The sequence below is a fragment of the Stenella coeruleoalba genome (genome assembly GCF_951394435.1).
Source record: "Stenella coeruleoalba genome assembly, chromosome: 1".
In the NCBI taxonomy this organism is placed as follows: domain Eukaryota; kingdom Metazoa; phylum Chordata; class Mammalia; order Artiodactyla; family Delphinidae; genus Stenella; species Stenella coeruleoalba.
The window spans coordinates 42,636,793-42,651,608 of record NC_137169.1 but is presented as its reverse complement, the minus strand read 5'-3'; the positions used below and the strand labels follow the sequence as shown (position 1 = coordinate 42,651,608).

The 14,816-nt window shown below is 43.3% G+C and overlaps 1 protein-coding gene across 3 annotated transcripts in view; it reads left to right on the top strand.

Moving 5' to 3' along the window:
• Nucleotides 1–14,816, top strand: part of LOC307176025 (calreticulin-like) — a 63,642-nt gene that overhangs the window by 24,909 nt on the left and 23,917 nt on the right. Inside the window, exon 2 of one of the 3 annotated variants that reach the window (XM_079901785.1) lies at nucleotides 6,568–6,871. In XM_079901785.1, coding sequence (XP_079757911.1) covers nucleotides 6,834–6,871 — 38 coding nt within the window. In that variant the 5' untranslated portion in view covers nucleotides 6,568–6,833. Of the gene's footprint in view, nucleotides 1–6,242; nucleotides 6,872–14,816 lie in introns of those variants that run through there. The other 2 variants (XM_079901786.1, XM_079901784.1) reach the window with 2 other exon arrangements.

The window sequence follows — 14,816 nt, the reverse complement described above, 5'->3', positions numbered from 1 at the left end:
AATTGTGACAATAAAATTTTGTGTTTCATAAAATATCAGAGCTCAGAGGATGTAGGAGATCTCATTGCCCAGCCTCCTCCCTGGAATGACTCAGGAATATTAGAGAATTAGGGCTTATCTACCTAAGGACAGATGTTCAATGGTACTGTTTCAGCCCACAAAATACTCTTCGTGTGTGTGTGTGTGTGTGTGTGTGTGTGCGTGTGTGTGTGCATGTGTGTGTGTGTGTAAAATGTGATTAGTTGTTTGAGAGTGCAGTGGATAGGGCACTTGCCTAGGAATCAGGATTGTTTGGATTTGAGTCTATATTCTACCGTGAAAGTGTGCATAAGCCCTTTCCCCTTTCTGAGATTCAATTCCCTAATATGCAATACAAGTAACGTTGTATTGAGAACAAGCTGCAGAGATGGTGCCGAGGAAGGAACGAATAAGCCCAGGCAAGGGGACCGGACAGGAAAGTGTCAGGGAGAAGGTGAAACCCAAGCAGGGTTTTGAAGGATGAGTAAGAATTTATCTGGGGGGCAGGGATGGAGAGAAGCGTGTTCCAGGCAAGAAGAACAGCATGTACAAAGGTTCCCAGTTATGACACAGTCAGCAGTGGCATCTTCAGGAAACTGGAAATTGTGAAAGAGAGGGTGGTTGAGGGGAGGCTGGAGAACAGGCAGGGGCTGGATCAAGGGGGCTAAGGAGCCTGGCCTTTCTCTGAAAGCAGTGGAAGCTAGTGAACATGGCAAGCTGGGGAGAAACAAGATCTGGCCTGGGTATTAGAAAGAACATATCAACAAAAATGTGGACAGTGTACTGTGAAACTGACCAAAGTTGAGACTGGAGACAAAAACACCCCCAAAACAAGCAAATAAAAAAACCATCTGGGAGGCTATGGTAATCTTCTTGGTGAAAAGTGGAGAGGCTTTGGGGAGGGGGTTGGTAGGGGGTATGTGGGGAGATAGGGGAAGGGGCAGACAGGAGAGATGCTTAGGATTTGGCTGAAGGGTGTGATGCAGGAAGCCCTCAGCTTCACTGACTGGCTGTGGCGGAACCTTTTGACAAGCCTCTTCCAAGTGTAGGTTGCTGGTCCCCCATTTCCTGACTGACCTCAGCTATCCTATGCAGTGAACCCTGTGAGGCTAAGCTTCTGACTGTTAGCTCCTGCCCCACCTGCCCACCCCCACTTGCCTGGGGTAGCTTTACCCACAACACAATTCTTCCTGTCAGAAGGCAGAGAACATGCACTGATCTGCAGTCACTTCCCCAAGGACCGAACCCTCCTTGCCCAGTGTGGCAAGAGTGAAATTCCCAAGGGTGTTATTGACAAATATTTCTGAAATACTCCTTGGAATAAAAAAAAAGGGGGCTCTAAGTCCCAAACCCCAAGACAGTTGATCATGAACAAAATCCAGCACCTTATGTGCAGAAAAGGCCTGATATCACCTCCTCCAGGAAGCCTTGCCTAGGCCTCCGCTAGGTCCCTCAACTTCTACGCTTCCTTTGTGTCAGCCCTACTCACACTATGGTTGTCATTTACCCGATTCTCCTCTGTTTCCAGTGTCAAAGTCAGTGCCTGGCTTAGACAGGTGCCCAGTAAAGGATTATTGAATGGTTGGGGCTTCCCTGGGAGCACAGTGGTTAAGAATCCGCCTGCCAATGCAGGGGACACGGGTTCGATCCCTGGGCCGGGAAGATCCCACATGCCGCGGAGCACTAAGCCCGTGAGCCACAACTACTGAAGCCCACGTACCACAACTACTGAAGCCCACGCACCTAGAGCCCATGCTCCACAGCTACAGAAGCCACTGCAATGAGAAGCCCGCGCACCACAACGAAGAGTAGCCCCTGCTCACCGCAACTAGAGAAAGCCCACACACAGCAACAAAGACCCAACGCAGCCAAAAATAAATAAATTTATTTTTAAAAAAAGGATTAATTGAATGGTTGAACTGAACTTTCTCACACACACACACACACACACACACACACACACACGCATGCATCCAAAAATCACATCCCATGAAGAAAAATGATGTTCCAAGCAATATTACTACAGTAGGACTTAGAGACGTTAATTTTTGATGTTCAGTGCCTACTTTAAAGGAATCAACCCAAAATGTAATTATAATGCTGAAAGAAGAGAGATCAGAGAGATGTGCTGAGGGGCTGATGCTACTCATGACTGCGGAGGGTTGGGTAGTGGGGTCACCAGGGTTCTGAGGCTTATCCTCAGAGCAGAAGACCCGGAAACCAAATACTGTTAGGGTACTCAGACCTGGGAAGGTTTAGATGTTGGCTTGTTCTTCCAAACTCATATGAGGCTGGTATACAAACCAGATGTGCATAAATTCATGAGCATCTCAGACTTAACATGTCTAAAGCAAACTCTTGTGTCCTCCTCCAGACTTGCTCTTCCCATGGTTTCCTCCATCTTAGTAAGTGCCCCAACCATTCACCTGGTCGTTTAGGTCAAAAGCCTTAAGAGTCATCTTTGATTCCTTTTTTTTTTTTTTTTTTTTTTTTTTTTGCGTTATGCGGGCCTCTCACTGTTTTGGCCTCTCCCGTTGCGGAGCACAGGCTCCGGATGCGCAGGCTCAGCGGCCATGGCTCACGGGCCCAGCCACTCCGCAGCATGTGGGATCTTCCCGGACCAGGGCATGAACCCGTGTCCCCTGTATCGGCAGGCGGACTCTCAGCCACTGCGCCACCAGGGAAGCCCCTGATTCCTTTTTTATTTATTTTCCCCTCATCGAATCTAGCAACAAGTCCAATTGACTCTACCCTCAAATTATATTCTGAATATGGTATTTTTTTTTTTTACCTCTCATATTGCTGTCCATGCTAGTCCAAGCTATTATCACCACTCATCTGGACTATTGCAGGAATTCGAGTGTCCTCTATGCTTCTGTTCCGGCTACTCCATAGTCTCTTCTCATCTAAATTTCAGAATGCTCCTTTTGAAATATAAATCAGATTGTAGCATTCTGGAACTTAAAAACCACCACTGTCTTTCCCGTTTTTTTTTTTTTTTTTTTGTGGTACGCGGGCGGGCCTCTCACTGTTGTGGCCTCTCCTGTTGTGGAACACGGGCTCCGGACGTGCAGGCTCAGCAGCCATGGCTCACGGGCTTAGCCGCTCCGCGGCATGTGGGATCTTCCCGGACCGGGGCACGAACCCGTGTCCCCTGCATTGGCAGGCAGACTCTCAACCACTGCGCCACCAGGGAAGCCCCCACCACTGTCTTTCTATTAGATTTAAAATAACATCCAGGCTTCTCACCTTGACCTACAAGAACCTCTGTGATCTGATCCCTGCCTGTCTCTCCAATCTTATCTCCTGCTTCTTCATTACATTCTAGCCGCAGTGGCTGTTCTTTCTTGCTGTTTCTCAGACACTCCAGGCTCAGTCCCATCTCAAGGCCTTTGCACTTGCTGTGATTTCTGCCTGGAATATTCTCTCAGATCTTCACGTGGTTTACTCCTTCTCATCATTCCGGTTTCTGCTTAAATGTCTCCTTAAATGTCGGAGGGGCTTTTCTTGTTCACTCTATCAAAAATTATCCCCCCATATACATATCTATCCCTTTGTATGATTTAATTTTTTTAAATCAACCTTTTTGAGATATAATGTATATACATAAAATGCACCCATTTGAAGTGTATCATTCACTGAATTTTGAAAAATATAAACACCTGTGTGACCACCACCACAAGTAATATATAGAACATTTCCATCACCCCTGAAAGTTCCCTCATGAACATTTGCATGCTTAATTTTTCAGAATACTTTTCACTGTTCGATGCATTTCTTGTTTACATGTTTATTCATTGTCTTTTTCTCCTCGCTATTAGATTCACTTCCTGAGAACACAGTGCTTCTCTGTTGTGTTCATTGCTGTATCTGTAGCCCGCAGAACAAGCACATAGCAGATACTCAATTATTTTTGAATGAATGAATGAATTGCACCGGGAAATGACTCTTTCGAGAGATCAGAATACTCATACTAGCCAAGGCAAACACTTCCTGGTTGTCAGGGACCCAGGAAACCAAATGCAGTGAGTCAGAACTTAATCTTTGAGGAATGCTTATTGTGTACCAGTGGATTTTTTTCTTTATACCTTATTTTATTGAATCTCTCAACAGTTCTGTCAGAAAGATGATATCTCTCTTTCACTGATGAGGAAACTGAGGTTCAAAGAGGTTGAGTGACCCTCCCAAGTTTACACAGCTAGTGTCAAAAGTGGTTTGGAGGCCAAATAGGCAAACTGGAAAGCATTCATTGCATTTTGCAGTTAAGAGACCATTTCACGACCCAGAGTGGTGGCGATGGAAGGCTGCCTGGGAAATGAACTGGACGGCTGTGGGCTATGTTTTGGAGAATCCCGGCTGAGAGAGGAAGTCATGTAGGGCTCAAGTAGGTAATTTGGGATGCAAAGGGAAAGTGAAGGTGGAAGGTTTGGATGACACAGTGGGGCTTTTGCAGAAAGGCAAATGGGCAGGGGAGGAGTGAGCAGAAAGGCAAATGGTCGAGAGGAGTGAGCAAGGTGATGGATCCACATCTCTATCAACTTTACAACCCCTGCACTTGGTACAGTGCCCGGCTCATAGAAAATGCTCATAAAATTCTGTGGAAAGAAGGATGGAGGGAGGGAGGGAAGAAGGAAGGACTGTGAGAATTAGATAGGAAGGAGACAGTTGACTGGAAAAAAATGGAGGAGATCAAAGAACAGGTGTACTTTGAGTAACAGAGCGTGAGAGTTTGGAGGATAGAAAGCCACAATCATGGAGCGGGGAGTTTGGGTTTGAGATTTCAGAGGTGGAGCAGTTTCTGGTCACAATAAGGTCCAAGGTGTGAATGCAGGGGCAGATGGCTAAACTGGAATGGATGGAAGGTCACTGGAGATGGGGTATGTTATTAATAATTGGAAACATTCAGAGACAAACCTAAATATCCATCAGCAGGGGCCCAATGAAGTGAAGTATGATACAGCCATATAACGTTTGGCAAGTTCTTAATGTCATGGGGAAGTGTTTATGATCTAAGCTTAGTTGTAAGAGGTACAAAACTACATATAAGGCATATATTGTCACTATGTAAAATATATTTGTGCATAGAGGAAAGGAATAGATGAAGATATACCAAAATGTAAATGGTAAATAATGGAATTTCAGATGACTTTTTTTTTTTACTTTATTTTCTACAATGAACCTGTGTTACTCTTTTAATTAAAAACTATTAAAAATGAAGAGAACTGTTCTTTCCATTTCTTTCTGGAACTGAATTTCCTCCTTTTGAACTCTAGCTTTTACAGCTAAACTGTATTTGATGCCTTAGGTAACCTTTATTAAGCATAGTTTTACTCACTAGGCATGATGCTTTACACACTCCAGTTCTCACCTCCACTCTGTAAAGTAATTATTTTTCCAGTCTACAAACAGTATAACTGAAGCTCAGAAACACTGCGTAATTTGTCTGAGGTCACACAGCTCTTAAATGGCAAAGTCAGGATTTGAACCCAGGACTGTGTGATATCAAAGCTGATTTTTCTCACATTACTCCTTCTCCCCACCCCACTGCCTCCCATGAATCTGGTACTTGAAGGCCTTCTAGCTCACATTTTTTTTTTTTTTTTCGGTACGCGGGCCCCTCACTGCTGCGGCCTCTCCTGCTGCGGAGCACAGGCTCCGGACGCGCAGGCTCAGCGGCCATGGCTCACGGGCCCAGCCACTCCACGGCATGTGGGATCTTCCTGGACCGGAGCACAAACCCATGTCCCCTGCATCGGCAGGCGGACTCTCAACAACTGCGCCACCAGGGAAGCCCTCTAGCTCACATTTTAAGTAGTGCCTAGCAACCCCAAGAAAGGTAAAGCTTAGATTCTTTGAATGTCAGAACTGAAAGGGCTCTGAATGCTCATCTAGCTCCAAATGGCCTCCTTCTCCCCATTTACAGATGGGAAAACTGAGGTCCAGAGAGAGGATATGACATGGCAGGACCATTTATGGGTTTGTGGCAGAGCTTGAGTCAGGCTCCTTTCTTTCTGCTGTTTTCTCAGACTATTCCAGGCCACATTGCAACTTGGCAACTAGAGGGTTTTTAGAATTCAATCCTCTCATTGTACAGATGGGAAAACTGAGACCTAGAGAGGAGAGGTGGTTTTCCCAAAGTCACGCAGTGAGTCAGCGGCAGAGATGTTTGTTGAACCCAGGTCTCTTACCTCCATAAAGGATGCACTGGCCACTTATGCAAGCTGCCAAGTGTCAGGTGACCAGCAGGTAATCATACCAGTGGCCTCAGGGACAACATGAGCTTTTGGAATCTCAGACTTCGCATTAAAAAAGGGCACATTAAAATATGCAGGAATTGTCGTTGATTGAATTGGAGAATCATTGAATTAGTGACATAAACAGGTGTGAGGGGGAGAGCTAATGGTGACAGCAAAGGCCATTGTCAAAGTACAAAATCAGACAGAAAGAAACCGGAATTCAGATGAGGAACTGAATGATGCAGAAGTCACAAGGGGTGTGTGTGTGTGTGTGTGTGTGCGCACGCGTGTGTGTGAATGTTAATTCTGTCAGTTCTCAGACTTGACCATGAAAACTTGGCTGAAGAGACATTCTGAGACAAAGGACCTCTGTGCCCAGCTGGCTCAGACTTGCTGAGGACAGCCCAGCAGGGCTGGGGAACAGCCTGCTGCTCAGGCTTATGACTGATAAGCTATTGGGACCATCTGTGGATTGTGGATACTTGGACATGCTGGGCCTGAGGAAGAATCACCCTGGACAGATGCCCAAACCCAAGAGGCCTGATCCAGCTGGCCTTTCCAGGTCTCAAGTACAAACTGATGGCAAGGATCTCTCCAGAGGCTGCAGGGATGTGGAGGTGAGAGCAGGAGCCATTGTTAACATACAGAAAAGAAAAAAAAAAGGCTGGAGGGAAATACAGCAAAATGTTGACAATGGTCATCTTGGGAGGTAGATGATGGATATTTTTACTGCATATTTGCTTCCTCTGGGCTTTCTACATCTTCTACAATAAATTATTTACTTTGAAAATCCAAGAAAAATAAAATAAGAAAAGCAGATGATTTATTTGTCTGTCTCTCTGTTTAGACCCTGAGCTCTTTGAGGGATTATGTCTTGTTTGTACCCTGGCGTCTAGCACTCACACTGGCACAGTATAGGTTCTCTGCAAAAATGTAAGTGAAGGACTTTAATTCTATCATAGTTCAAACATATGGCCTCTTGTTTAATGTTCACTTTCTTAGTAAACTTGGCTATCTGCTTCTTAGGGTATAGTTGATTAGAAATGACAGCTTACAAAATGAACGGAGGGCCCACTACAGTGCCCATTCAATGACAGCAAAAAAAATAATTTTAATAGTTATTATTAATCATCATCCTGATATTAATTAATAATAATTATTACTATTATCTTAATTTATTTGGTCCTCATGCCAATCTATCATTCAACAAACTTTTATTGAGTACCTACTATGTGCACAGTGTTCCTTTCCTTAAAGAGTTTAAATATAATCCTTATTTACAGATGAGAACACAGATTCAGAAAAGTGATTGACCCAGGATTATTATCCAGTGCTATTCACCACCCCATAAGGCTTCTTACTAGTTGATAAATATCTGAGTGACTATGGTCTATGTGGCAGACATGCAGTTAGACTGGTAGACAGAAAGAAAGGAAAGGAAGTGAACAGGTAAGTTGGCAGGCAGGTAAGTGGGACGTGGGTCCACCGGTTTCACAAGAGCTGGGTAGATTGCTAGAGGCAAACACACTGACCTCAGGGAGAAGTGAGTGCTCACAGCTGAACGGGAACATCGGAGACAGAAAAATTTCAAAACAAACTCACACTTCTGCTGTACATTACAGCCTAGTACAGAGCTTGAGTCTTCAAGAAACTTAAAATTTTGTTTAGGATTCTCTACATAATGGGTCAGGGTCTTCTATAATGTCTACAAAACTTTTCCATTGAAAATGGTAGACAAAATGTTGGTACCTGAAGAGGTAAGCTTTAGTTTATCTAGAAAATTCTCCTTTGCAAAATATAATCTGATGATGTTGAATAAATGTGGCAAATATGTATTTTTATCTAATTATGCAAGCATTTTCTAAAGGACATATTCTGTTCCGGGTTCAGGACTAGGTGCTGGGGAAGGCACAACTTTTATCTTCAAGGCTACAAATATTTCTCTCTTTACCTTTGATATTATGTATCTTTGTATACATATGCACATATACAGATTCGGCTTCAAGTAGTACTTATTGAGCACTTACGATGTGCCTGACACATGTGTTGCATGCTGTTTCATTTAATTCTCCCAGAAACGATGAGGTAGGTAAAACCTTTCTATAGATGAATAAACTGAGTCTCAGAGAGGCTAAAGATCCTGCTGAAGCTAGTGGAAGAGATGAGGCCCTAGCCCAGTCTTCTGATTTGCACTACACCACAAGCCAGGCATCCTGGGAGGTACATTTTGGAAATGAGTTCATTTGACAGAAGAATCATTGTTAGTTGGCCTCCTTGGTTCTGCATCTTTACAGATGTGGCTGTGATTATGTGTATTTATCGGCTAGATGTGGGAACACCCAAACACCTGTTATTTTTTGTTGGCTGGATCTCTGGGGACATACAGATATTTGAACAGTTTGAAGGAAAGATTTAACAAGGAAGAAAAGGTGGTAGCATCCAATCTTGGTAAATACACTGCTCTCTTGCTCTCAATTAATAAGAGCTCTCCTTGATCTGGCCCCTCTGCCCTGCAAAACCATACAGTACTGCTTGCATTTCCCTTGAAACACCATGCTGTTTCATGCCTCAGGGCCTTTCCACATGCAAGGCATTCTGTTTGGAACACCCACTCCTACCTTTTCTCCTTTTTCAGTTCTTCTTCAGGCATGCCTTCTCTGAAATCTACCCTGACTCTGGAGGGCAGTCAGTGCTTTTCTGAATTTCACTGTCCTGTGTGTCCCTCTATCACTCCCCTTACCACACTGTATTGTAATTGTTTACTTGTCTGTCTTTTCAGACTCTGAGCTCCCTGAAGCTCGTAGGTCCCTGGAGGGACATGGTCAGATTCAAGTCTGTGCCCCTGGTGCCTGGCATAAAATGAATACTAAAGAAATATTTGTTGAATGAAGGAGTAATGAGCCCAGGACCAGAGTACAGTAGAACTGAGCTCTAGTCTCAGCTCTGTAACTGGCAACTGTGTCCATGAGCAAGTTGCTTCCTTCTCTTGGCTTCATTTTCTCTATACACAATACAAGGAGGTCAGGTTAGTGACCACGAAGGGTCGTTCTGGCTTGAGCCTTTTATGATGTTAAGATGTTATGATGTTAAGAGGAAAAGTATAAAACATTAAAATGGAACTTTATTAACCAGGTGACATTATTCTCCTAACAAGAAAGGCTCCTTATTTGAGGACATCTTAAACTGTGGCAAGTTAGATTAGCATCAGTACTGTTCACCCAGAAAAAATGATTAGTGATAAGAAGTTCTGAGTTCTGTTCTAACCTCTCCTACCATAAAGTTCAAGGTGAAAGCTGTAAACTGTTTCAACATGCATGCCAGGCTCAATTAACATTTGTCAAGTGGATTAATAAATGAGTCAATCCATTTGTAAGGCTGAGAATCTATGGCATAGGCAAAAGGCATGACCATGCATCCATTCAGTCATTCAGCAAATGTTTTGGTGATTTACTCTGTGCTAGAAACTGGGACACAAGGGTTAGTAAAATAGTTATGAAACTTCTCAGTCTGGTGGGGAAGACAGACATTACTCAAACTATACACAAATAACTTTATTAATTACAAACTGTAAAGTACTATGGTTGATTCTTACATTTGCTGTACACTCTTTAGGTTATAAAGGACTTTTCACACACATGACTTCATGGGAAGCCGTATAGTATAGGGATCAAGAGCATGGATTTTGATGTTGCAGAGCCCTGGGTCCAAGCCTGCTTTACTCATCTAACTTACAAACTTTGTTCTTGGACAAGTTTCAGAGTTCCACTCTCCTCATCTTTTGAATGCGGGAAAAAATAGGACATTTGTCACAGAGCTATTTTTGGACTACAATGAGATAATGCATGTAAGGTCCTCTGCACAATGCCTGACATGTAGTTGCTAAGCAGTAGCTATTATTATGATTACACAAGCTTTTTCTCTTCATAACACTTTTCCCTGCATCCCCCTCTCCTTCCAGAGAAGAGGCAGTATTTGAAATCAAACAGATTTGGGTTCAAATCTCAGGTGAACCACTTACTAGATGCAAAATGGAACTAATAATATCTATCTTAAAGCGTTATCCATGGGAGTAAATGAGGGGAAATTTTCAGGGAGCCACACAAGGGTCTAACACATAATAACAAATCTTTCGACTTTGACATCAATTCTTACCCTTCATTGCGTCAACTATGGTCAGGGAAGCAGGATCCATTTCATTCAAGCCACAGCGACTTGAGGCAGGAAGAATCTCCTGGGACCCCTCCCTCAGGAGTGATGGGTGAGGTCGTCACTGAGACGTTCTGGCCTGTGTAACACGAAGATCTTGGGAGTGACAGGGGAAGACAAGAGAAAGCAAGCCCCTGGGCCTCAGGAAGGGAGGTCATTCGTTGTTAGACTTGAGTAATAGGAGTCAACAGAGCCAACTCAGGGTGGCGTTATTAGAGGTATGTTGATATGGGGTTTTCATGGGCAGAGCTAAGGCAATAACCCTAGATATTGGGTAGTCGGATTTGAGAAAGAGAAATTCAGCTGCAGGGAGGAGACAAAATAAAGGCTACCCTCAAGGCCTCTTCCATCGCAAGCTGCCAAATTGCCCCATGACTCTGGGACTGTGGTGGGTCCAGGAAGTGGGAGTCAGCAACTCTGAGGCATAAAATCAGAGAGGCACTGAATGTTTGGATGGAGTGCCAGGTCCCAAAAAGAATGCCTCTTTGTCTATATGCCATCTATGCCAAAGCAAAACAAATTTATCACCCTCTCCTTGAAACTGCAGAGGAGAGCCTAAAAAGTTTAAGCAATAAAAAAGGGTAAATGGAAATTGATTGTTCAATATCATCATTACTAATTCAAGAAGTATAAAATGATATTGCTGATCTCTTTACCTGGTAAGCTAATTTTATTATTTTATTTTACTAAACATAAATATGTATAGGGGCTCAGGCCCCCAACCGTATTTTCCATCAACTTTTATGAGAGTGTCTCACGCCTTTCAAACAAACATTCCTGTAGTGGTTTTCAGGATTTCACTTTCATAGGGGAGGGTGGGTTAGAGCATTAATGGAACACTAATATGGTAGTGCATAAATGGTGGGGTTCAGGCATCAGATAGTGAGGGGGATTTCAGGAATACTGGAGTAATATATTTTATTTTACTTTTAATTTTATTTTATTGAAGTATAGTTGATTTACAATGTCGTGTTAGTCTCAGGCGTACAGCACAATGATTCAGTTGTACCTACATATATATTTTTTCAAATTCTTTTCCTTTATAGGTTAGTGGAAAGTATTGAGTATAGTTCCCTGTGCTATATAGTAGTTCAGAGTTACCTTTTGATATCCCGTTACTGTTCCCATAAGACTTGATCAGCCTTGGCTGTATTTCATTGTCTTTAAAAAAACACAAACCATTTTTATATGTTGCTTTTTTTCTTCTTTAACTCCATAGATGGATGGAAAAAAGATGGGTTGAATCTAAACATAGGCTGGATTATGGCAAATTTCAGCTCACTGCAGGAAAATTTTACAGAGACAAAGCATAGGGTAAAGGTAATTACTACAATTTAAGAACATACTTGCAAGAGGGAGGAGATATGGGAACATATGTATATGTATAACTGATTCACTTTGTTATAAAGCAGAAACTAACACACCATTGTAAAGCAATTATACTCCAATAAAGATGTCAGGGCTTCCCTGGTGGCGCAGTGGTTGAGAGTCCGCCTGCCTATGCAGGGGACACGGGATCGTGCCCCGGTCCGGGAAGATCCCACATGCCGCAGAGCGGCTGGGCCCATGAGCCATGGCTGCTGAGCCTGTACGTCCGGAGCCTGTGCTCCGCAAGGGAAGAGGCCACAACAGTGAGAGGCCTGCATACTGCCAAAAAAAAAAAAAAAAAAAAAAAAAAAGATGTCAAAAAAAAAAAGATCATACTAATTTACTGGGAAAGTTCTGACTTTTATACAACTGTTTTTATTTGTGATTACCAGTTCACGTCTCTTTCTTAGAATAAAAAGAAGTAGTAGAATGTGAAGAATGAAGTCTCCACAAAAATAATAATGTATTTGTTGAGTAACAGGTATTTAAAAGTTCTTAGACACATTATCCCCATTAATCTTCCTAATAACTTCATGAGATGGTTACTGTTATGTTCCCAATTTTTCAGGGGGCCTCAGAGAAGTTGAATAATTTGCCCAAGGCTATATTCACAGCTGGCAAGAGGTGGGGCTGAGACCTGATTCTAGGTCTGACTCCAGGACTGTGTTCATTACCCCGGACCATATTGCTTTCCCCATCCCTAGGATTTTTTGAATTTAACACTCTGCACTCGAAACAGGGGAAAGCACTATGTAACCCCCAAATACTGCTCTCCCCTGGAGCTGCCTGCTACAATAGAGAACTGAGCAGACAGACCTAGAACTATGACTTGCTGGCCGCATAATTTAGGCAAGACTTTTCATTTCTCTTAGCCTTGATATTAGATGGAGATAATAGTCATCACTTGCCATGTTCATTAGACAGGGCTGCTGTAAGAGCCAAATAATTATTAGGAGGGAAGGAGGAGCTCTAGGCAATGGTTTTTTGTCTGAGGAAGCTTCTGTCCTATAAATAGAATCCATTGATTGTCCTCTGGAGTGATTTCCCATCTTCTTTCTCCTGGCTACTGTTATGAATCTCATTTTCATGTTTAGTAAAGAGGAGAATTACGAATTGGCTTGAACATTTAAAGTCTCATTTAAATCCACTCTGGAAAATTGTTTCCCGAGGAGAAGAGAACTGGAGGCTGTCTGAATGACTCTTCTGAGGGCTCAGTCTGCACAGCGGCCCACCTACTCTCAGTTTGTTTGTTTGTTTGTTTTTAAAATTAATTAATTAATTATTGGCTGCACTGGGTCTTCGTTGCTGCCCACGGGCTTTCTCTAGTTGCGGTGAGCGGGGGCTACTCTTCCTTGCGGTGCTCGGGCTTCTCATTGTGGTGGCTTCTTTTGTTGCCGACCGCTGGTCCTAGGCGCACGGGCTTCACTAGTTGTGGCACATGGGCTCAGTAGTTGTGGCTCGCGGGCTCTAGAGCACAGGCTCAGTAGTTGTGGCACATGGGCTTAGTTGCTTCGCGGCATGTGGGATCTTCCCAGACCAGGGCTTGAACCCGTGTCCCCTGCATTGACAGGCAGATTCTTAACCACTGCAACACCAGGGAAGTCCTCTACTCTCAGTTTGATTTCTTGGTTGTTGCTCCCCACACCTCATCCTACTCAGGTTCATTAGGTACCTCCTGGTTTTCTAAAAGGGTTCTGGGTACAAACGAGGCTCCAGGGCATCCGTGTGTGTGTGGGGAAATCACATGGTTACACAGCTAAGTTTGGTAGAGTGGAAATTCCAGACTTGGTTTTCTACTTGTGGGTTCAGTGCTCTTTCCTTTGTGCCCACTCCTCCCTCCATGAAGTCTTCTCTGGCTATTCTAGCCTCCCTTGAGGTCTTTGGGGAAATAAGCATGCTCTTTAAAATATAGACAGCTCCTAATGTAATATTAGACATGAAAGTGCTTAAAGCACAGAGCCTGGTGTGCAATAAATGCTCAAGAGACATCTGAATCAGCACCTGTGATCCTTCTGAGCAACTTAACGCATATTTATTGAGCATTTCCTCTATGCCAGATCTTTTTTTTTTTTTTCCACCATGCCACGTGGCTTGTGGGATCTTAGTTCCCTGACCAGGGATCGAACCCAAGTCCTTGGCAGTAAATGCACAGAGTCCTAACCACTGGACTGCCAGGGAATTCCCCTTAGATCTTTATATTAAAGATGCCCCTGCTCTTCAGGAGCTTAAAAATTATTCAAAGAGACTGAAATAAACTTAATTGCAACATAATGTGACCCAACGAATTACAAAGAGCTGTGGGATCATGAAGGAAGGACCCTAACCAAGCATGAATAATGATAGTCCCTTGCATTTTATATTGACAGTTTACAAAGTGCTGCTCACATCTCTTACCCATTTAATTTTCACGGGAACCCTCTGGGGTATGATTAATTATCCACATTTTGCTGATGAGGAAGCTAAGACTCAGAGAATTAAAGTGACAGAGTCATAACCAGAAAGCTGGGCAGCAGCTTAAAATAATGAAAAGCCCACTAGCCTGGAAGTCTGGACATTTGGCTTGTGTGTCTGTCACTTGTGACTATATGATCTTAGATAAGTAACTTTCCCTCTCTGGGTCTTAGTTTTGTCACCTGTAAAGTAATGTAGTTAGACTAGAAAGGCTCTAAGACCCCTTACAGCTCTGATATTCTCTGGACGAGGAGATAAAGTCTCGGGTTGGGGGGCTCTGGAATTAGATAGACTGGTTGTGTGATTCTGGACAAGTGAAATAGCCTCAATGATTTCATGATAAAGTGGAGATATTAGTAGGGCCCACCTCATAGGGTTTTTATGAGGATTAAGAGTAGTAATACACATGAATGAAACATATTGCCTGGTAAAGAGGAAGTGTTCAACAAATGTTAGCAACAATTATTACTTATTCTAAGAGTCTGTGCTGGGCCTCTTCCTACCACAGCAGTTGTGCACGACAGAGCCTGATTCTGG